This window comes from Athene cunicularia (assembly GCF_003259725.1).
Source record: "Athene cunicularia isolate RWA chromosome 2 unlocalized genomic scaffold, athCun1 chr2_part2, whole genome shotgun sequence".
Lineage (NCBI taxonomy): Eukaryota > Metazoa > Chordata > Aves > Strigiformes > Strigidae > Athene > Athene cunicularia.
The window spans coordinates 9,408,291-9,432,739 of record NW_020799096.1 but is presented as its reverse complement, the minus strand read 5'-3'; the positions used below and the strand labels follow the sequence as shown (position 1 = coordinate 9,432,739).

General features: G+C 37.2%; 1 protein-coding gene across 1 annotated transcript in view; it reads right to left on the bottom strand.

Annotated features, from left to right (window-relative positions):
• SUGCT (succinyl-CoA:glutarate-CoA transferase) overlaps nt 1–24,449 on the bottom strand; it is a 330,401-nt gene that overhangs the window by 36,937 nt on the left and 269,015 nt on the right. Inside the window, exon 12 of the mRNA XM_026843996.1 lies at nt 16,726–16,789. Coding sequence (XP_026699797.1) covers nt 16,726–16,789 — 64 coding nt within the window. The remainder of the gene's footprint in view (nt 1–16,725; nt 16,790–24,449) is intronic.

Below are 24,449 nucleotides of genomic sequence, written 5' to 3'. Positions count from 1 at the left end.
TATAACCATCTATTAAAAAAACTCTTAGGAAAGGTTAATTGTTGATGTATTTTTGACGGCATTTTTGTCATGTGTTCTTTAAGCTTACGTGTATAGAATAGACACGTGTACATACATACGTGACTACATAGACATGCGTAACATTTGCTGTAGTTACCTGCGTGTTTACAGACACATGTACCCCCATTTCCTTAAGTAGTTTAGGGACAGTTTTTAATGACACAGTTTTTAATGTCTTTTGCTTTCATCGAAGGAGATTATGTTTAGCTGAAAACTGTCAATTACGCTTATTTTAGCTGCTCGTGAACACCATTCATCATTTGACTGTTCTCTATCTAGATTCATGTACTGGAAGAGCAGTTGCAAAATTATGAGAAGAATGTGAACGTCTCCTTAGCTCTAACACCATACAGAGGTAAGTACACTGTTTTCATCACAAGTAAGTTGTTTGTTTGTTTGAAAGATACGCTTTGGTTTGGACAATTTACTAAAATGTCGGTCTCTTTAAAACACTCGTATCATACTTTTGTGGCATCTTTTCCTCTCTGTTCTAGTAGAGCTGGTGTGTGATTTTAGATGAGCGAGTCAGGGATCATTTTGTTTGGTGTTGGGTTTTATGCCCTGCAGTTAGAAGAGCTCTGTGTCGGAGTTCTGAAGCTTTCTGTATCCCTAGGGAGAGTGGCATAAGCAGTGGCACTCTAAAGTGGGTAGGGAGGAATTACCCATTTGTCTTGGCTAATTAGATACACGCATATTATGACTTTAAGGCTCTTTAACAATACTGGATTTTACAGATCTGACTTCTGTTACGTGCTTGGACATTTACTCTTCTTGTGATTAGAGTTCCTTTGCAAGATGACCTGCTTGGACACAGTAATAAGTAAAATCCCAGTTCCCCTTGTAATCTTTGTAATATGTGTCCTTGAAAGTGGTTTTGGAGCTGAAATGCCCTGGCATTTCAGGCAAATAACCTTCTCCTCGTTACTGGACTCACGGTGCGCGCAGGGAATAGAACAGCAGAGTGACCACGTGTCATGCCGAGCGCTCTGCAGGAGCAGCTCTGAGGCGGGTCTGAGGGGTCCCTCCAGGAGAGCAGCTCTCTGCAGAGCAGGTCCCAGCCCCCCAGGAGACAGGGGCAGAGACGGGCACAGCTACAGCATCGCTCGGGCAGGGACTGAAGGCCCCGGGCTGAGCTCAGACACGTCCCCTGGGCCCTTGGCAGGAGACAGGGGGGGCTGGGGGTCCGGGGGAGGCCGGTCCCGGCCACTGAGGCCTCTGAGCACCCCCAGGACCCCGACAGAAGCAGACGTGCACTGCTCGTGTGCTCTCCCGTAGGCACTGATGGCTGGCCACTTTGGGGACAGAGTGTTGGGGCAGATGGACCCCCCCTCTGAGGGGGTGCTGCTGCTCTCAGGTTCTAGTATGTTTTTCCAAGGGAAATGTATCTAAAATGAATGGAAGGAGAAAAAAAAATCTACAGGGAAATGGACAGGTATTGCTCACCTCAGACAAGTTTGCAAAAATTTAGTTCTGCAGCATGTCCTGCTTCAGGAAGAAGAGCATAGCTTAGAACAAATTGTTCAGCTGGCAGGGACCTACAACAATCATCTATTTCAACTCCCTGACCACTTCAGGAGTGACCAAAGCTAAAGCTTTTTATTAAGGGCATTGTCCAAATGCCTCTCAAACACTGACAGACATGGAACATCAATCACCACTCCAGGAAGCCTGTTCCAGGGTTTGACCTGCCCTGCCTCTCAGGAGAGAAATGGTTCCTCATGTGAAGTCCAAACCTCTGACAACACAGCTCTGAGCCATTCCCACGCGTCCTGGCGCTGGGTCCCAGGGAGAAGAGCTCAGCACCTCCCTCTGCCCTTCCCCTCCCCAGGGAGCTGCAGAGAGCGGTGAGGTCGCCCCTCAGCCTCCTCCTCTCCAAAGCAGACAAACCCAGAGCCCTCAGCCGCTCCTCACAGGACATGTCTGCAGACCCTTCACCAGCTCTGCTGCCCTCCTCGGGACACATTCAAGTAGCTTCATGTCCTCTTTTAAGTTATGGGGCCCAGAACCACAGGCAATACTCCTGGTGAGGCTGCACTAGCTCTAAATAAAGGGGGATAATCCCCTCTTTTTCCCGGCTGGTTACGCTGGGTTTGATGCACCCCAGGGTGCGGTTTGCCCTCTTGGCTGCCAGGGCACAACTGCTGACTGCTGACCAGCCTCCTGCCAACCAGCACCCCCAGACCCCTTTCTGCGGGGCTGCTCTCCAGCCACCCCTCTCCCAATTTAGACTGGTGCCCAGAGTTACTCTGTCCCAGGTGCAGAGTCCAGCATCTGTCCTTGCGCAATTCCATGCCACCGATGAGTGCCGACTGCTCCAATCTATCCAGATCCCTCTGCAAGGCCTCTTGTCCCTCGAGAGAGTCAACAGCACCTCCCTGTTTAGTATCACCAGCAAACTTACTACCCGTGCATTCAACTCCTGCCTCCAGATCACCGATGGAAATATTGAACAGAACTGTCCCTAGAACTGAGCCCTGAGGAACAGCGCTGGGGGCCGGTCACCAGCCACATGTAGCCCCGTTCACTGGAACCCTCTGAGCCCTCAGCCAGTTCTTCACCCACCGCACTGTTAGTCCAAATAAGTAACTCTCAAGAGAACAAAATTAATTATATCCCTTCACATTAAATTACTTAATTCCTTCTAATCCAAAAGTACAGTGTACATGGCAATCTGAGCATGTCTTGTTGCACAGGATCTCCTTTAATATACAATATATGGAGGACATGTGTCCACATTACAGATGGTCTGGGAAAAATTGAAGTTACTGAAAAAAAGAAAGCCAAATAAACTGGAGTGGAGGTAGGGGCAATAAGCTCCAATAAACAAAATTAGAAAAGAAAAAATATATATTTTAAAAAAGCATAAATTTAAAGCTACCTGCTTGTTTACACAGACAAAATGAATTTCAGCATCATATAGATAACATAACCACAATACACAACATATACGGCTTAAATCCATCTTTCAGGCCTATGAAGTAGGAGTATAGAGGAAAGAAGAACTAGTTGGATGTATTTTCTCATTTTTGTCAAATATATGCAGTAGCATTAGAAAATAATATTTATGTCATATCCTGTATGGTGAGTGGTCACATAAGAGTGTTAAGTACTCTGGTGAATGTACATTAACTTAATAATTTTTTTTTCTTATTATGTAGCTCTCTTAGAGATAGATGTGAATGCATTCAATTACCTTGGTTTTATTACAGGCTGAATGTTACCAGCAGGAGAACACCACTGATGAGTGAACTTTATATGCATTATATCTTAAAGTTCAGGATAAATTTGTTTTTTCTGCCAGCATTCCTCAATCATTACATTTCACAGTTGCAGTATTTAGGAAAGACTGGAAATATGAGGCCTGCGGAAGAAGCCAATGTATAATCAAAAGTCATAAGTCTTCCAAAGGCTGTGTGAGATGTACACCAATTACATCTGCACTCAGAAATAATTCCTGAATTAAGTATAATTGCATTTCTGCCTGGATTGGTGTCTTTGGCCCATAGGTATTGCTAGCTAAGTAGCTAAAAGCAGCAATGAAGTGGAAATCAGCTATTATCCCAGTATGACGAGCAAACCACCTTCCTTCCTCCCCAAAGTGGTGGTTCAAATGACCCCCAAATGGTCACTGGGAGCAGGATTTATTGCTTTTTAAAAAACAGGAGGTGCTAATGGTTATACTAAAATATAAAAGTAAATTTTGAACTACTAAATACTCTTCAGATAGAGACATTAAGCACTAGAAGACAGAAATTTCCTAAATTATGATTTGAGTTTTCAGTCTTACCTCTTGACTTTTTAAAGAGCCTCTACAAATGGATCCGCTTAATATCTCTGTGTAATTATCAGTAAATATACTACAAAGTGTACCATGAATTGGAATGCTTAAATTTTGTCTTGCATATATTAGGTTCCATATTTTGTGGCACATTTAAGTTGATTACTGATCATTACTTCTCATTAATTACAGTAAATTTAGAAAAAAAACTATGACAAAGCTCCTGAAAATAGAACTCAAGTCTTCAAAAAAAAGCAGAGCACTTTTACTGAGGACATGCTTTACTGTAAATAAGACATTTGTTTAATTCATTCGAGTTTAAAAATTATCCACAACTTTCTAAGGCATTTATCTTCAACAATGTAATCACCATAAATCATCAGAGTATGTAAATTCCCTGAATGTACCCAATATTTGAAATCTTGTTTATAAATAAATAATGATTTTTCTTGCTGTCTTTGATATCACAGATAATTATAATTACACGTAAATACTGCACAAAGATGAGCAGATAAAAAATGCCATATGATACCAGGGCTTAGCTTTCTTTTCACCTATAATAATTTCCTTCATACAACACTTGTAAAAACAAAAATTATTGTAAACACAAAATATTGTAAACACAAAATATTGAGATTTCTGATTTTTTTGAATCACCTTTTCTTATAAATTATATGCACTGAAACTACCTACTTCTCTCATTACTACAGTTTAATACCAACTAACCTCCATGGGTATCAAGAGTGTTATGTTCTATAACAGTATACAATATATATTCATATGTGATATGCAGGTGTAATATATAGCTATGTTATAGAAGTATAATATTCTGTTTCATTGGAACTGGTGCCCAGTATAATACTGGGTCTCCAAGAGTCAGATAAGACCTTAGACTTATAGTTTCTAAATACAATCAATGAAGCATTTTGATTCACGTCTGGGTACACCTGGGGAAAAGAATACCAATCTGAAAATACCTGAAAATTAGAAGTATGTGCTATGCCTCACAATATGGCAACTGACTTCAAACTTCCCTCATTAAAAAAAAAAAAAAAGGCAACCAAGACTTGAGAACATCTTGAAAGTAAATACAGATTCATGGAGATAGGAACAGATTGCCACATGGAGGTTGGTGGTGGGTGATGGAACTCTGAGCGATGACCACCTAGCAGTGAGAATCTAGAAGTCATATTAAAGTAGTAAACATGGTATTGCTTGCTTTCTGAAAGTCAATTGTTAGGAAGGTTCCAAGGTATCTCCACACTAGCCAACATTCTCAAAGACTTTAAAAAAGGTCTGAATAATGCCTCTTACATGGTGAATGGCTTCAGAGAAAGATACCAAAGCTTCTCCATTAAAATCTGAGGTACTCCTCCAGTTTCTCCTGTTTCCCCCTAGTAGTATTTTCTACAGTGTCAGTATTACAGAATTACATGAAGGATAGGTTAAAATGGTATCTTCCAATCTAATGTTGCCATGCAGCTATACCAAAGTTACACTTTACCCCTGCACTCTCAAAACACTCTTTTAGAGCTGATGAAAGCTAGAGCATAGTACCTGAACCTATGAGGAGCAAAAGGACATGTCAGCATTCTCTTATGGGTTTTTTTTCAGGAAAACCCAGTAAAAATGAGGAGTAGAAGAGTAGACAATTAAACTGTGCATTCAGTTTTGAGATAAAACAACTATTAAATTGTGAGTAGTCAGGAAGTCAGCAAGTAAAAATTCACTTTCAGGAATTACAACACTAATCTTTATTATAGCTATGTAGGAAGGTAGCAAAGGTAAATACTACCGACACAAAATCTATGCCCCATCTTTATCTTCTCTATTCCCCTAAGTATGAATAAATGTGAAAACTAGAATGTTTGCCAAAACAGCTTCCCTTGCCAAATTTACTCATCCCTGAAGTGTTCCCTACTGGGAGGGGAAGGCCAGATTTTAAAATGCAGGTATATTCAAAAGAAACAAAACTGTACAGTCTTCATTTATTCACATAAACACCTGGCTTGCACATACAAATTAGTACGTGGTGCATTCACATGATCAAGTATATAACTCATTATATCATTAAGGAAATATCTGATAGAACTGTATAGAAAGCCATCACCTTTGCAAAGATTTTTTTGTTTGTTTTTCTAAATTAAATACTCTAAGCACTTCCACAAAAACTTTTATCCCAAGAGAAAAACCACACATGAAACCAAAAAAAGTTTATAATCATTCCTTTGTCTCAGACTGGAATTCAATGTGACCTATTGTTTTGAAGTTTGCACTGAACCTTAACCAGAATTGAAACGTAAGTACTACTTACTTATAATACTGATAAGAAGTACTTCAGAATAAGAACTTCTGAAATCCAGAATACTGGTTTGACTAACCATTGACACCAACTAGCAATGATGAATTCAAGGACAGGAGCTATCTGCACCAGCTGGTGCTTGCAAGGCCACAGCTCAATGGAGGTTTTTTTCTATCACCTCCTTCCTCAACTCATTCCCCACGTTTTCTCATCAGTGTGGTCCTTCAGTGACCACACCTTCTCCACCCTGACACTACGCTGTTTGCTGTGAACTACTAGTTTCTTGGTCAAAGCTGTTATATTTTACACCTCCCTAAGGTGAGCTCTGAGCCCAAACAATGACTCCTGTTCTTCAGCAGTGTAGTCCTGTAGGTCCTATTTCAATTTCTCTGCTATCAGTACAACTCCTTCTGATCCCTGGCACAGCACAGATACTGCTGATATTTCCAGGACAGTGTCTCTGAGCTGTTTTGCTTTAGCTTCTCTTAAGATTCAGGCATCTGAGAAGAAGACATAGGATTCTGCTGGGACCCCAGATGGTAGTTAGGTTCTGGCTGAAGAACAAGACCTGAAAGCTAACAATTCTCTCTCTATGAAACTCATATTTGAGGTGTGATCCTCATCATATAAACTTTTTCCATTTTTAAAGGGTGTTCTTTCCAGGGAGTTCACTGACCCTTTCAGTAATCCAAAATGGTTCAAACTAGGTGACACTGAAAATACATACTGCATGGACAGTAAATCTAGGAAGAAATGGCTGCATGGCATCACCAGAACTTTATCTGGAAAAAAAAAAAAAAAAAAAAAACCCAGTTCTTCAAGAAAGATAAACCAATTCCAAAATGTAACTCAGCAAATTAGAGGACAGTTTTCATCATAGGAATCTAGTCTCATATAGAATTCTAAATCTGATACTCAAAGCAATGCTAATCTTGTAATTTCTTTAGAATACTATCGAGTTGTTATACAAGCTTGTATAAATATGTCTGTGTTCATGGGCTGGGAATAGCAGATGGGTGCATGCAGTTGTGCTTTCAGTACGTGCAATTTGGACAACTGGAATTGGGCATTTGTGCATGTTCAGCTTTGAAATTTTGTTTGCCCCACATGTTTGTTTGTAAATTGTACTGCCTCTCTTCACAAATGGGCCTGATTTTATGTTCCTTGTGATGTTTCTAAAAACAGCTTGCAAAGAATATTAAAAACCTTGTTCTAATCTGCAAACCTCCGCCTCATTTCATCTCTGCATCCAGTTCAAAACCCATGAGGAACACTCTACTTACACACAAGTCAATATAAATTTTTTTTATTGGCCTGCCACAGGCATAATCTCTAAACAACTTTAATTTAAAGCAATCAACTGACACCAAATTTTAAAATTCATTAAGTTACCAATCCCTTTTAATAGAACAATTATCTGCTTTATATATGGGTAAACTGTTTTTATTTACTGCTATGTTCAGTCTAGTTTCAGACAACCAAAGAAATAGGGATTCCATATATTCTTAGGGGACTCTGTTCCATACCTTAACAGATTCAGTGTTAGGAAGATTTTTCTAATCATGTCTTGAACCAATGTCTAATGTTTTCAATAGGCCTTGGATTAAGCTAATTCATATCTGTTCTGTCTTGGTTTAAACCTTTTGCACACAGTGATAGGATGGACAACTTTGTTTTCTTTGAAAAAAAATAAGTTTATGTTTAATAAAACAATATTTGCAAGTTTGGTTCAATTTTGATGAATAATATAAGCTAAATAAAAATCTGGAAAAAAATAATTGCATCTAGTCATAAAACATTTTGAAAACCTCTTGAGATTCCCTACTCTCCCAGAACCCCAAAAGAGCTCCAGAATAGTTAGCAAAATGGCAGAGGGCAAAAGAGGTGGCAGTAATGCTTTTGGTAGCCCAAATTATTAAGGCATCATTTGGAATATTCAAGACACAGGTTGAAATCACCATGCTTGTTTTGAAGCAGGGCTTTTATGCAAGGAAGATGTACTGGTGAATGTACCCACACTAACAGCAGGCAGAAATTTTAGAATAGGTGAAGAGGTTGTTGGATTCAAATTTACCCAATAAAATTGTGTCTTCATTGACCACATAAAGGGATCTAGAGAGATAAGAAGCATCAAATCCTTTACTGTCTTTTGTTCATATTAGGGAAAAAAAAAAAAAAAAAAAAAAAAAAAAAAAAAAAAGTATCTGAAGAAAAATAGCCTGAAACACAGGCACATAAGTGGAAATATATATCTGGAAATAGTCGTGCTGACACAATGTTCAGGATTAAATTGGCAAGCAAATTAGACATGAGCTTGAAATGCAGCATGACAGCTAAATAGATCAATGTAATTTTTACTGCATGGGCAGACACCTCCCATCTATAAGTTAGTCAATACTGGTCTTTTTATAAAGAAATTTTGATGCAACATGGGATTGATTTCTGAGCAGGACATTGCTAGAAGGAGTTGTGGGAAGTACAAGGAAGAGGAGCAAAAATAATTGCAAGTTTGCAGTGACTAAGAGAACTTATATATGCCCTACTTCAGGAGCTACAGATAAAAAAGTTAAATACATATAAATTTACTAACCCACAACAGGTACATGGTATATACTGATGGCAGGCTCTTTAATCAACTGAACAGTAAAGTTAGCTGTATAAGTCTTATTTTGCCCCTCATTTTGACCCAGTCCCTTCTGCCATAAACTGCAAAGAAAGCATAGCATCAAATTTCATGTAATGTCATTATTATAATTTGGAAAAAAAATAATTAGCATTATTATGCTCCGTAGTTACTTTTGAGTTCTATATCCCAATTTTGGGGATGAAAAAGTGAGAAATGTAACTTCATGTGCTAGGGGACTTGCCCAGTGTCAGGCAGGAGGTTTGTGATGCCCTCTGTACAACTGCAATTTTTTCCTGTAAATATGCAGTACACAGACTGCAATAAAAAAGGACAGAGTTACAAAGCTGCTGCACTTTGCTTGCACAAAGGACCTGAAAAGACCTGAGGAAAATTACTCTACATAGTCTGTCAGGCAGTCATCTAGATGTGACTTCTTTCAGGTAAATAGTACTTTCATGGGGGAAAAAACAAACACAGTTAAAGCTCATGAAAGACATGAAAAATATATTGTTGTTCTATATAACTAGGTAACATTGAATTAGAACCATGGCAAGGCTTTTTTAACAATGAACCTGATCAGGCATTTAAAGAAAGAGGCAGATATTTGATGAATTTTCCGTGTTTTGATAACTTCTGAATAAACCAAATTGTAGTCAAACACATGTGAAAGGAGTATACTGATGAAATTCTATGGCCAATGCCATAAGAAAGCAAACTACATGATATAATGGCCACTGCTGACCATAAAATTGTTCAGTCTAGGTTCACAGAAAACAGTTTAAGTCCAGTCGTTCTTTCCATTCATGGTGAGGCAGGGCTTAGGTCAAGACAAGATGGCAGAAACACAAATGAGGATTAGTATACTCAGTATCCTAAGGATTAAGTAAAATTTTCTAAATGTTTAAAACATATTTTTACATTTAATGAAACCAAACTTTTTTTAGCTGACAGAAGATTCCTTTTTATATCCAATAATTATTAAAGATCATAAAGATACACTTACAATTTATGGGTGTTGAAGTAATTTGGCTGTTTTACAATGCACCCGAGGCATGCAGATATATCTTTACAATCACACACCCTGAACTGTGTGAGCACCTGGCTGTGCTTGCTACAGAGTGAAGGTTAAGAAAGTACTTTCTAAGTTACTTATAAAGAAAGAAGTGGGAAACACATTTAAACAGAATGAAAAAAAAAAAAAAAAAAAAAAAAAAAAACAAACCACAAAAAAAACCACCCAACACAAAACAAAACCAAACCAGTTTTAAACAAAGCTAAATTATAGGACTGTCACCATTGGTGGGAAATTAGAGTTTATTTGGCTACTCAGTTAATACTTCAACCTTTTTTTTTCCCGTATGTAACAGCAGGGTGATACTGTTCCATTTACTCTCCATAAGAAACTATGATGTCCAGCTTACAGGAAATCCTAGTATATCATAGGACACATGGAGGAAAATTCTTCAGTAAGCAAGAGTATAATTACTGATCAACATTCAGCAAAATGTCAACCACCACTTTACTTATTATGTACAGAGTAGGAAAATATCCCTACTTGTCCACTGAGAAATTTTTATTTCCCCTCCCCATACAGCAGTCAGTTCCTGGAAAGAAACACATGATGCAAGAAAAACAACAACTTTGATTGGCACAACTTAAAGACAGACAATGAAACCTAGGGTCTGCTGAGAGGAGAGTCCAGCTCAGACACTCTGAACGACAGTCCTGGAGAACCACTGCCTGAGTAACACATGGTGCTGTGGTCCCAGTTGGCATTGTTACTCAGTTACTTGGAGCTTGATGGAAAAGGCTTTCACTATTTCTTAATTTCTCCCAACAACTTAAGTCCCAGAACTAGGTAAGAAACAGGTGTCTTTTCTTCCTTAAAACATTAACTTTAAAAGTATCAACGGTGAGAGTAAGCCCATTCCAGGAGGTATAGCAAATTTAAAAATATACTGTAGAGAAATACTCTGGAAACATATGACAGATGAATAAAATATGATAAGGTTGGTTGCTTATGTTTTACTTTAAAAGGAATCTTAAAAGATTCCAAATTAAAGTACCATTCATTAAAAACATAGACTAGCCTTTTCTACATAATCCTGAAGTTTATAATACATTCCTTGCCATTCCCACCATCTCTTTTCTGCTTTTGCAATCAGTATGAATATATTGTTTATATCTTTATTAAGATTTTTTAAAGTATTTTGAGGATAGCTAAGTGAGCTGTCATACATCATTTCTGCTGAGTTCCTGTAATGGTTCTGAATTCCTCAAAATTGAAATCAGCTCTGTGAATGTAAAAGACATAAACAGTCAGCCCTGATGACTAAAAAAGGCGAATGAGGTAACGGTAATGCCGGTGAAGCTGTTTGTCTCCAATGTACCATAAATAGTGAAGTGAAATTAAAATTTTTCAATCAACATCAGTTATGCACATGCATGCATGCACACACACTCACACACTTACATATGAGAAAACTGCCTGATGAGAAGCAGGCAGGATCAGAAGTTCAAGCAGAGGTTCTTGTAAAAAAAAAAAAAAAAAAATTGTTGGGATTTTTTTATGTTGTTATTGTTGCCCCTATATTGTGGGATCTCCTATCTGCAGGAAACGATGGATCGGAGTACAGACTTCCTTAATTTCCTGCAAACTTCCCCTGTGCAGAAGTCACTTTTCTCTGCCATATACATAGTTCTGCTGAAGCTTCCCCCACTACACTTCCATTAAATGATCAATAAAAGATAGCATGTATCTGCTCCCTGTATTGAAAGGTACTGGTCAAACACATAGACCCCCCACTGTTATTACCACAACTATAACTACTCTTCCCCATACATGGAAAAAACAAGTATAAATACATACATACATAATAAATCTGGATACATATTTTAGAAAATACATAAGAGCTTTCCCAAGAACTTCCTTCCCTTGGAAATCAAGGTATTTTTCAACTATGAAGCAAGATCTCAAAAACTACAAATGATTAGTAAGGTGAGACACAGAAAGTGATTTGTCCAAGGTTAAGGAAGAAATCTGTGGCACAGTAAGGAAGTCCTATTAGATTTCTTGCCTCTTCGTCTTGTTCCTTAAAACCATTCTTCTAAGAGATTGATGGCAATTAGTCTCCATGGAACCACGACACCATTTAATGAATCATATAGCAGGAAAAGCCTATCTCTGAAAAAAATGTCTTTCCTGTTCCAGTAGTATATTTGTAATGCACAGTGACAGGAGAAGACCGGAAAAAGAGACATTTCTCCTGAGTGGGTTGATTAATTAACATAGATCCCCTGAATTCAGTCCAAGAAATCCATGCCAAAGAGGAATCCTGTACTGCTTTTCCTAACGGAGCTTGGAGCAGTCCCCCCAACACATCTCAAGAGCATAGACAGAAATCAACAAAGCCAGGTATGAAATTGGCCTTTCTGAGCATTAAAGACATCCTTGATGCAGATCATGGGCCAAAGGACAGAAATAGTGTTTATCAACTCAGGAAATGGGGATGAGGAGAACGTACAATATAAACATTATCAAAACTAAGAACAGTTGTTTTGTCTGGAAGAGGTGTTTTACATGATTTCTGCAGTTATATTGTTTCCTGTTTGATGAGAGATGATTCCGAAGTGTAAGCTTATATCCAAATTCCCAATTCGCTAAGGCTTAGAAGGGGTCAGAAATGAGGTTTATTTCACAGAGGTTTCTGCTAGTTAATAAATTCTACAAAGGTTGGTTTGTTAGGGACAGCTGAATGCAATGTGGTTTTTCTTTTTTTTAAAAAAAAAATCATATTACAAACACTCTTTTAACTATAAAAAACAACTGGCAGCTATTAAAATTCAACATTAGACACTAGATAATGCAGAAGTTTGGAATATTATTGAGTTTCCTAAACCATATAAAACAGATGATAACGGAAAAGGTTTGGGCAAGATTGCATTGTATCCATTATGTTTTTTCTACATAATCAGTATGGGTTGGTATCCATTATGGTTCACATTGTAACTCACAACAAAGTACTCAGTGGCTCTCAGAAACCCACATGCTACAGTTCTTTGGAAAAGTCCATTACTCTTTGGCAAAGTACTTCAAGACTAATGCGGATGCTAAAGTTTCTTGAAATTTTGTCCCTTCACTGAACTGTACTGTCCCTGTGCCATCAAGCATCATCAACAATCCGGCACTCTGTCAAACATCTCTCCCCTATCATTTTTTGCTGTCAGAAGTACTTTCTGTGCTCTACATATCCCATTTTATTAAACTATGTCATTTATACTCCAGATATCTATGGAGAGCACAACAGAGCTAAGTGAGGAGATACTGAGGTTAGTCACAGAATAAGAACATAATCCAAGTTGAAAAGGACTTCAGCAGGTCTCCAGCCCAAGATCTTGCTCAAATTAGGGTCAGGTTTGCTGTCAGACCAGGCAGCTCATGGCTTTATCTAGTTGGTTCTAAGAACAGAGCCTGCACAACCTCGCTGGGCAACCTGCTCCACTGCCTGACTGTCACCACGATGAAATCAACCTTCCCAATATCCAGTCTGATGCTCTCTTGCCTTTCACCCTCCACCAGGCACTGCTCTGAGGAACCTGGCTCTTCACATTGATAACCTCCCTAAAGGTTCTGAGGGATGCTGCCAGGCCCCACCGAGGTTGCCTTTTCCCCAGGCTGTACCAAGCCCCTGTTCCTCAGCCTCTGCAGCTGAGGTGCTCCAGCTCACCACCATCTTCAGAGCCCTGCCCTGAACAAGAGATGATTAAGCTGACTTCAGATAGAGAGCTAGAAGAGATTCATCAGTACAGGCCTGCAACCAGATGAACCAGTCCTGTGAAGAATGAGTACAGCCTTTGGGACTCAAGTGAAGCTCTCTCACAGTGTTGCACCTTCTATATATGATATGTCAAGCATATGTATGCAAGTCAGATCTAGAATAACTTCATAACGTGAATGTATTGAATGGTATATGTGAAACATTATCCTAATGAAATCACTCAACTATCACGGAATGACATTTTTCTTTAAAATGGTCTTACAATCTTTTATACAATCACTCTTAGTCAGACATGATGAACTTCTTTTTTCACATCCATTCTTGAATCTGATATCCTGCTATTAGTAACAGCAGTGTATATGTGCAAAGACATTTTTCAATAAATACTTGAAGCAAGAGATATCAAAATACAAGGTCGGTATCTCTCCTACCATCAATCTGCATTTTGAAAAGAAAAATAAATAGAAATATGTTTTTTTATAATGTGACTTCTCCCACTCCATTTCCACCGGTACCTTGTGATGTCCTTATCAGCACACAGTATATCTCAGGCTGGGAATTATAAAAAAAAGGCAAGGGGAAAGCACTGACTGGGTGTGGAAAGAACCAAATTTGGTAATGATATCAAAAGATATTTAAGAAAAAAAGGAGTATGAATCACCAAGTCCAACATTAAAAATGCAGCCTACATTAAAGTCAATGGCAAAATCCCTCAGAATTTCAATTTGTGAGATCTACAAGTGAGGATTTATATACAGATTTGAACCCAGTCTCAAAGTGGGGACATGCCTGGAGAAGGACTACTCCAATCCAATATGCTAGACACAGAGGCCAACCGTGATACTCAGAGCTTAAATCTGCCAGCATGCTCTCACTCAATAAGTATATGTCATTGTACTCACAACTTTACTTGGCAGCACAAGTCCAACCTCTGTCAAGAGCTTCAAGTGTGATGTCCAATTCAACCATTAAAAGACACATTAAAACCTGGCTTATATAATTAAGAAATAAGAGTCACCCATTTTTATTTTGGGATCAGTGTCTCCCCAGTCTCTTTAAGGAGAGACATTTTTAGTCTATTAATTTTCAATATTCACATTAATATCTTAATCTTGCTGAATAAGCAACCCTGCACCAGAAACTGAGAGCTTAGCAAAATTGTTCTCTACCAAATATAATATATTCAAATATAAACTAATTGAAAAAAAAAATGGTTACTATTTTAAATACTCATTGAGAAGCAGTTTATCTGCTGGAGGTCTTCTCTGCCCACCTTTCCCTGTACTCTTCAGATATATCACTGACCAGGACAATTCCAGGGTACTTCCATTATCTATCATCAACAGTAGCCAAACTCACTCATGCTCTTCAATTTTAGGACAGAGTCATGCACTGTCTTTCCATTGATATCAATAGGTCCATTCTGCTCACACTGAATGAGTGTCCTTCACCCTTCCCTCCCCTGTCTCTCCCTTCCCTATCCTCCCATGCCAGGAAAGGAAGGAATTCTCCTTTTCCTGCTCAAATATCCAATAATCATTTCAGCCATCTGCTTCAATACAAGAAACTCTTCATAGAAGCCCATCTAAATGGCAAGCCATTAGAGATTAAGATGATTTATTTTAGTTTAGTGCAATGTCACTGGTTTAATAAAATAAAAAATAACTAAGGATTTGGGAAGTACTATGGCTTACCTATGTAAAAACTTACTTTCTTGCCAATACATTCTATCGCTGCTGACAGACATTAGAACATTCCTTTCATCTCCTTCCTCTTCTTGCAGTTTAACCTATCCCCTTAAGGAGTATTTGCTTTCTCTAAGATAGATTATACATTGTATGCAACATGAAAACCTTACACACTTTCTCTACCATCTGCAAGGCTTTTCTGCCCACTTCTTTAAAAAGAATTAAATCAAAACCCTTATTAGTCTTTTCATTTTGGATAAATAAACCAAGATTACTTTTCTGTTAGAAACTAAAACAAAAGGATTACTATTTCCAGATATATGCATCTAAATTAGAGAAGCATTTTTGAATACAATCAACCAAACATCCAAGCCTAGTGGGACCAAATGTGGAATGCAAACTGTGATAAAGAGTAAATATGAAGCATACACATACACGCACACAAAACACCCCCTCTATTCATGCAGAAAACATGATCTAATATGGGATTGATTTCTTTCAAATAATCCTTTCTGCATCCCAGTGTGATTCCAGGATGTGCAAATTAAGATAAATTTTATGGGTCAAATTCTTCTTACCACTACAGTGCTCAAGTCAACTGAAATTGATGACAACTGGATGCTGTGTCAGAGGGTGGAATTTGGCACAGAAAATCACAATGTAAGGAGAAGATGTTATAAAAATAAAAATGACATGGTGCTTTGAATGAAGGAGGAAACAATTCTCAATGTGGCTTGGGAGAGAGAAAAGCATAGAGAAGCAGAAAAAGTTGACCCAATAGCTAGTAGATTGTCAGATAAGGCTCAGCTGTCAAAACAGCCAACTGGGAGAATCTGAATGAAAATGTTCATAATGGCTCTGGATGAAGCTAACCCCATTCCATAACTAACTCTAATGGAAGTAAAGCTACACCAGCTCCAAGTCCTGATCCACTTACAGCTTAAAAGAGAGACTACTTTATTACTTCTGTATTCTTTGGAAATCCAAAATAGCTATTTAAGACTTCATCATTGCAGAGCTTCATGTCTAATCTCATTAAATGAAATAGTGTGATGAAACCTTCAGCACAAACTTCCCTCTTCTTTCTTCTTTTTTTTTCTTTCTTTTTTTTTTTTTTTTACAACAGAAATGTTCCTAAAATAAGCCTGTGTAACTTGCAAAATAGACCTAAATGAAAAACAGATTCACATATTCATGTAGATGATTTAGCAGTAATATTTCTAACAGTGGGAGTTTGCAAATATTATCAAATCCATATTCATGTTTTATGACAACTGACCGATGAAAACCAGAAGCTATTCTGACACACATTTTAACCCATTTTTCTGCTACCGGAATGAATATGAGCACAAATGTCTTCCTGGTTAAACTTTTGTTCATTTGACTGAAATGTGAAGATGTGTCATGTCCTCAGCTGAGTTCCAGAACTACTCAGGATGTCATGTAGCATTTAATTTCAAGCCCCATTTAGAAAAAAGAATTAAACATCTAACCTGGAACAGCTATCCTCCCAGCTGTTGGATGATTCATTTCCATCACAAGTCCATTGTGCAGAACCTAGGAAAAAAAAACAATCAAACACGTATGTAATAAAAAATAAGACCAGTTCCTAAACTCAAGAGGAAAAAAAAAGAGATAAATATTATCACATCTTTTCACAAAAAAAAAAAAAAATCTGAAAATACAGGGAGCTACAATTCAAATAATTTGCTTCATTCATAAATTTAAAGCCCTGATGTTTGACACTACTCTCTAAGCATCTAAATAAATGCTTCAGTAAGACTTTACATGTCTAACATATCTTTAAACTCCAACATCAAACATATGAAACTGAGCTGCAAGCCTGTCATGCTTTCAACCACTGACAGACAACTGGTACCAACATGGAATGAGAATTAAAACCTTCACCCACTTTCGCTTTTAATCTGCAGTACGTATTGAAGGCCTTTACATAGCTTATGCTCTTTAGTTATTTTTCATTGTTAATCAGTTGCTTTTGAGCTCGTGATGGATCACACTATGAAATGCTGTCTTAGTAGCTCTTACAAACATTTAGTAAAGATGACTTATTTTTGATGTTGTTTCTGTTCTTTCAAGTGGGTAGCCATGCTTCAGTCCCGTGTATATCTGTATCAGTTGACTGTTCATCACAATTTCCAGTTTCTTGTTATTAACCTCGACCAGAAAACAATGGATGATAACAAAATTCTCAAGTAACAAAGAAATTCATAACAGCAAGCTCACTGCTATTGTTAATAGAATCCTGCATCCAAAGCCAATAAGCAATCTTTATCATTTCCTTACCTATTATTCTGCCACCCTTCTAACACTGTTAATCACATAATCAGAATCAATCACATAATCAGAACTCTTAAAAATTAGTTATTTAATGAATTATCCTCTACGAAAAAAGCCTCCCATTAACCAATTATTTTTATATCTGATTTAACAACAAGTCTAGAGTGCCTTGCCAAATGTATCAGCTATAGAAAGTGAAAGATGGGCAAAGACTGTTAAGTGATCATGTAATACATCTACCTATTCACCCCTGCTCCACGAACAACACTAGCAACCTTGACTATTAGTGGCAAGTGTTGGTCTAATTATTCTTGAAAATTTTCAGTTAATGAGATGACAATTTTCTTATGTAGTCTGCACCATATTCCCTATTTTTATTTTTAGAATTTTTTTCCAGATACATAATCTAAACATCTATGCTTTGTATTAAACATATTTATTCTTGGTTTGTTTTTTTTTCTTTTCCCCAACTGGACACAGAAAACCAGTCACTAGCATCTTTATAACATTCTTTTACGTACTGGAAGATTGTAATCACAACCTCCCTCAGTTTGCTCTTTTCTAGACTAAACAAAACTAATTCCTTTAACTATTCTTTCCAGGTCAAATTTTGTGAACCTTTTATCTGTGTAGAATAGCACGCCTAAGAAATTCTCATTTCTGAACAGGTGGTGTCAAAAGGTCAGGTCAGTTTTCTCTTAGTTTGTAGGGTGAGCCTATTTAGCTGACATTTAGAAATCCAGATATTTCTGATAATAGGTGCTGGTGGAAGAATGTCTGTTCACCAGTCTAATTGTTTGGCCCTGTACCAAATCATTAGTTCTATTTCTCTTTCAGAAGGCTAACTCCAGTTTTGGTAGACATTTAAGTGAGACATCCAGATTTTTTTTTTTCCCAATGACAGAATCGGAAAATGTAATTGCTTGTTCTAACTCATATTTAGAATCTTTCCAGTTACGCCCTTAATCAAGCAGTATTGAAAGTTTGGCCTCCTTTCTCCGTAACTCACACAGGCTTTCTTTATGCATTTAATTGAAGATTTATGACCTGAATGCAAGAAACACGCCTATTTGAACTTGAAATCAACAGCACACTCAGGTGCATAAGCAGTTTAGATGGCAAATTAAAGGCTGTAACTAAAAGTGGCACAATTTGATTAAAGAAAAACATACAGATTCTCTAGCAGCTGCTCAGCGCTCCACAAAATTCATGCCTTCCTGTGTTCTGGGTCTCTAAATTCTTATTCTAATAAGGCAGACATATTCCTTTTAAAATATTTCCTTTTGTTGGACTCACATTCCATCCCCCTTTTCTTTAAATAATTTCTTTCCTTTAAGAAAAACCAGCCGTGTCTTTGAGGATCACCAGTCTAACTTCTATTCCCTTTTAAAAGAATTAAGATGAAGTCAAGCTTCCTTTCCATTTTTATGATAAGTACAGTGTTGATTTTCCCTCTCAGACACATTATTTCCTAAAAAATACTGCAATTGTCATTACTCTTTATTACTCTTATTTTCTACACTTACATCTTTTCTTTTGAAGAAAACAACCCCCAAGAAATGAATCTGGACAAAGACGGGTTTTTTCCCCCATCAGCAACATCGTTTAAAAGAACTGTGTAATTTCGTGTTTCATGTGTTCCACTATTAGGATTCCCAAAAAGAAACTGAAAAAACTTCACCGACTCCTCCTTATGTGCATTCTAAAAACTATGAAGGAAACATATAAGATTACTGCATCTTAGAATTTGGGAGAATACAATGTTCATGTCCATTATCATGAAAGACAAGGAAAGTCTGAGGACAAACTAAGAAACAGAACTTGAAGGCTGCCTTCTCCATTGTCTTATACCTCTCAAACGGTCACAATCCTTCTGATGTGGTGGAGTGCTCTATCCCCTTTGTATTTACCTTAGCTCAGTATAAGGAACTGATTAATCAAGAAGATCATGTAAAAGATGACAGCCATCAGTAGATTTTTTTTTTTTCCCATATGGCTTACTTCCCAGACTAGAAATAGTCATTACTATATTATCTGTTCCCATTTGAGATTTTCTGAATCAAATTTATGTTTGGGTGGCATTTTACACTGAATATAACAGGATCATTGTAAGAGAATCAAAAGCAGAGTCTTCTGTCTTCCAGTAATAACCTTTTCATGCCATTTCATTTGAGTCAAAATACAGTAATCTTGTCGATTAAAGATGGAACCTTTCTTGTCTGTCTACTGGTTAATGAAAAGAATACCTGATGTAATTGTTTTGTAATCTTAACAATAGCACTAGTAGTGTCCTCCTGTTATTTGTGACATATTTAGGTAAGATTTTTTTTCCTGTTTGTACATGTTTATGTCTTTTCTCATGACACCTAGAAGTGTAAAGGAAAAGTCTCTCCTATTTGCAAGAAAAAAGAAATTACACAACATGAAATAGCAAAAAAAAATATCTCCGCATTCTACTGAAGTCAACAGAAGATAGGGCTGATCTGATTCGTGCCATCTATTATAATGATTCCTGCATCAACTTTTGTTACATAATATGTGGGGTTTTTTTAAAACTGCCTTGCAGTCTGAATTTGAAAAAAAACTATATAGATATTATATATACAATGAAAAATAGATATAATTCTCTATCATTAGTTGCTACAATTCTGCTCTGGGATTATTTATTTTATATGTAGACAGTAGCAGATTTGTCCATGTTACAAAAAGAAAACATTGTTTGGTGATGGATAAAAACAACAGAAGTCACTATATTTTAAATTTATTTAGTCAGTATAGGTTATTACATGACTTTATTCAAACTACAGCAAATAGAACAATTCATATGATTATGCCTTCTAACCTCAGAGAATAAAAGAATTCAATTAAAAAACTACTTCAATATTATTTTCCCAATACTATATATAAGGAAGTCCACCTAGAATCTTTTAAGCAAAGATCTTAACATTTTAGTTGTGTAATGCAAACCAAGGGTAATTTAATATATTTCACCATGTATATTCTCAGTTGTTTCATCATTTCCTCTTAGCTTGTCATGAGAAAAACCATGGAGGATACTTACATCAGCCGTTATGAAGCTCACAGTAATTCGGATATAATAACTTCAATGATTAATTTTGCTCTTTTCCCTAACGTTGTTAATAACAACAAGTTAAAAAGTGGTTAAAATTTTTATAACAGGCAGAGTTAAAATCCCTTAGCCATCTGATTTCACAAGGAGGATCAAATATTAACTCTATTTATTTCTTGTATTCTCACCTTGTTCAAAACAATTACTCAACTGACACTACTTTTCTGCATGAATATTTATATTACCAGTGGGCATGTTCAGTTCAATATTGTAATTTTTATTTTGATATTTGAGTCTCCTTTGAGTCTCAAAAGCTAAGTGACATATAGGGAAGAAAATGAGAATAAAATGAACTTCAAAAGAAATATAATTATGATATAAAAATAAAATATGGCTGCAGAAACAATTTTAAATTTCATCTTCATGTAAAAGACTTGCAAGGTTGAAAATCTCGATTCAAATAAGGGCTTTATCTTTGACCGCTTGGGACTAAAGACTCATTCTTTACATGATCATATGGTTCAAGCAGTGGTGCAAGATACTTTTTCAACTTTCACAGCTCTTTCAAGGAAAAAGGTGAAACTGCCATTTTTCTATGACTGTATTGTTTCTTAAAGTAGTAAGACGTACAGACTACTAACATGTATGGTGGCTTTCTTTGAGACATGTGTGAGCACCTATTTATCTATCTAAAAACAGCTAGAAAAAATATCACCACGCAGGATATGGCTTCAGGATGGTTTTAAAAAAATCTGTTTTTTCTTGGACACTCCACAACTTCTAAGAATATCTGATGCTTGATGTTGGGTCCCTTAATTGATAGATATAATAACAATAAATATACACAAAGGTTCTTCTGATAAAATGATTGCATAGCAAAGTAATAAAAGCTGTGAAACAGAAATTAATTGTGAATGCTATTATAACAAGTATTAATCTTCCTTGCATCCTTCAAAAATGAATGGGTCTCTTACATGTTAAGGAAGTAAAATACTTCATTTTATTATTGATGCTGCAGCACAAATCACAGGTCGGAAAAGCAGAAACATGGCTTCTGCCTTTCTTCATGTGGATAATGGGGTGTTTGGCCACCTAGTAAACATCTGGCAAATTCTGCAATTATCGTAAGGTTCATTTCATATCGTGTTAGTTCATTTCAACTGTAATGTAACTGATTATACATGTAACCAATCACCCATGACAACGCAGTTTCTCTTCGAACTGCCAGCAAGGTCTCCAGTCCTTTCTAGGCACTAGCTAAAGTACAATCAGCTTCCAAATTCCAATTGAAGGAGATGCAGGAATCAGAAACAATCAAACATGTTGTCAGCCCTGCCCCCCACCCCCAGCTTGAAAGTTCTATTTATTGTAGAGCCACACATTCAAAATATGCATTTGTACAGATACCACTCTCTCTCAGTTTCACCTAGAGTTTAGTGGAAAAGATTTTCAGGGCCACAAAGGAAATGCCATAACCATTTTCTCTATATTTTGTACCCACAAGATAGCCGGCTTTTGGCAAATGCAATTACTACTTGAGCCTCCAAACCACAAGAAAATAATAACAGTTCCTCCTGTACATGCTGAACAGAGCTATGGTCATAATCACCTCCTGAAGAAGGAACGGTGTGTGCTGTGAACACACTGCCATATTGGAATCACATCCCACATCCCCAGAACACCTCTTTCCAAACAAGAAGATGTTAACTCTTTTAAAATTTGAAAAGGATATTAAATGTATCCCTAACTGATGCCTGGTTCCGCTTGGTCTCATAATTCTAGAGCAATGTTATGCGGCAGAATGTTTTGTATATCAGCATGTTTTCCCTTAACTCTCCTTTTTTTTCCAATGAAATAATCCCAGCATTTTCACATCCTGTTGCCAACATATAGGGCTCACCTGGAGAAGGTAATACCATCTCTATACTGTATGAGCCACGTAAGTATTGTATTACTGAACCACATCTATCTCCGCTTTGGCAGTACCTCTCATACCTGAAGTATCTCACCATTTCATGCCAGAATAGTACACAATTTAAACAAAAGTAAAGTTCTTTACTAATTTTTGAATGAGTGAAATCTATGGGTTTTGTTTCTGGTTGCTTCTTAATTCACTTCTTTAATCCCGGTCCCTTATTCTAACACGCTGAATGCTGTATGTTATAGTCCCTTATGTTCTTAGCACCACATCTGTGACACTAAATGAATACAACAAAAGAAAACCACAGTTCACTGGAATGTCCTTATTCTCCATTTCTGCTTTCTGCTAGACCTGCATCTTATAGATCGAAAAAGAAATTTTTCTTTTCTTAGTGGGTGTAAGGTGATGGCTTTGCTAATCTCCCTCTTATAACACAGCTTCACAGCTTTTTACACACATGTTGTAGTCAAAATTACTTTTTGCTGACATCCCGAGGGATGGGGTTTTGATGACTGAAGCATGTATCTTTGGTTCAAAAAAGATCCTGATCTATGTAATCATATTCAAATACTTCTTGCTTTTCTACTTGGCTGCTGTGTCTCTTGTTCTACTACAGAGCACCTCAGCTGGATTCCATGTTGATTCTTAAGATTTAATTTCCTTACTTTTTATTTACTATCTTTTGCCTGAAGAGTTTTTACATCCTCCAGTCTAATAATAGTTCTATAAACTAACTATAGGCTCTCCAATATTGAAGTTTTACAGCGGTCATGACTTTAACCCAAAAAGGCTGTTCTGATACAGGACTTAAGACTCACCTGCGTTCCTCCTGCATCACTTAAGTCAAGAACTACCATTCCATTTGCATGCTCTAGAAGTAAAAGTTTCAAAAACTCAGCACTGAGGAATTGCTTCCCTTATACTCTATCCCACTGTGACATTTGACCAGCTGAAGGTAGTTGAAGTCACCCACTATTATACTACCTCGTTAGGCTTAGTTGATTTTTTGATCTCCTTCAACGTTTTGGACTCAATATCCGTTTCCTGATCAGAAGGCTCAACAGTATAGTCCTAATACTGCTCCCCCAGCTCTATGACCTAATCTGTCCTTCCTGTTCAGTTTATAGCCAGGTATTACACTCTCCTATTGATTTTTGTCATTCTAGGATTCTTCTGTAATGGCTACTATATCAAGGTCCTCCTTCTTTGCCAAGAATTTCAAGTCACCTATTTTTTCTCTTACACATCTCATGTTGGTATACAGATATGTACAGTCTTGTATGCATTTGGGGAAGCAGGGAGTTGGTCACATTGGTTTTTATTTAAATCTTAAGTTTGACACTGTATTAGATTTCCATAATTCCTCAGTTGTCCCTCCTTCACTTTTGCTGTACATTTCATTCTTGTCCCTTACACCTTTTGTATGACTGACATCATTAGCAGATGTCTTTAAATGGTGTGAGCCCTCATTTGTCAGCTTTTCCTCAACTCCTGTATGAATAACCACACTCATTAATTTCCTCCAGCAGCAATCTATTTTTGCTACAGTTCTAGACAACTCCTTCCACAGAGGTTCTTCCTTTTCTTTGTGTAAGTATCCCAATGGAAATCCTACTTCTTGTCGTCCATTAAATACCAAACCAACGTCCATTTGAAATACCAAAAATCTTAAATTATGAAACCTGCACATTAGACTAAAAGCAGTTCAGAAGTGACCATAAAGATGACAAAACTTCACCAGGTTTCCTGGATAAGTTGCCAGGATTCTTTTAGTGGTTCATAATACTGGCACCAAATATATCCACCACAGTGAGCTCCTCTCAGCACCCTGTGAAAGTCTGTTCTTCAGGTTCTGGCCTCACCTTCTTCCTCCCTGAGAATCTACTCAGCAAATTGTTTCTGTGGCCAATATGAACAAGCCAATGAAT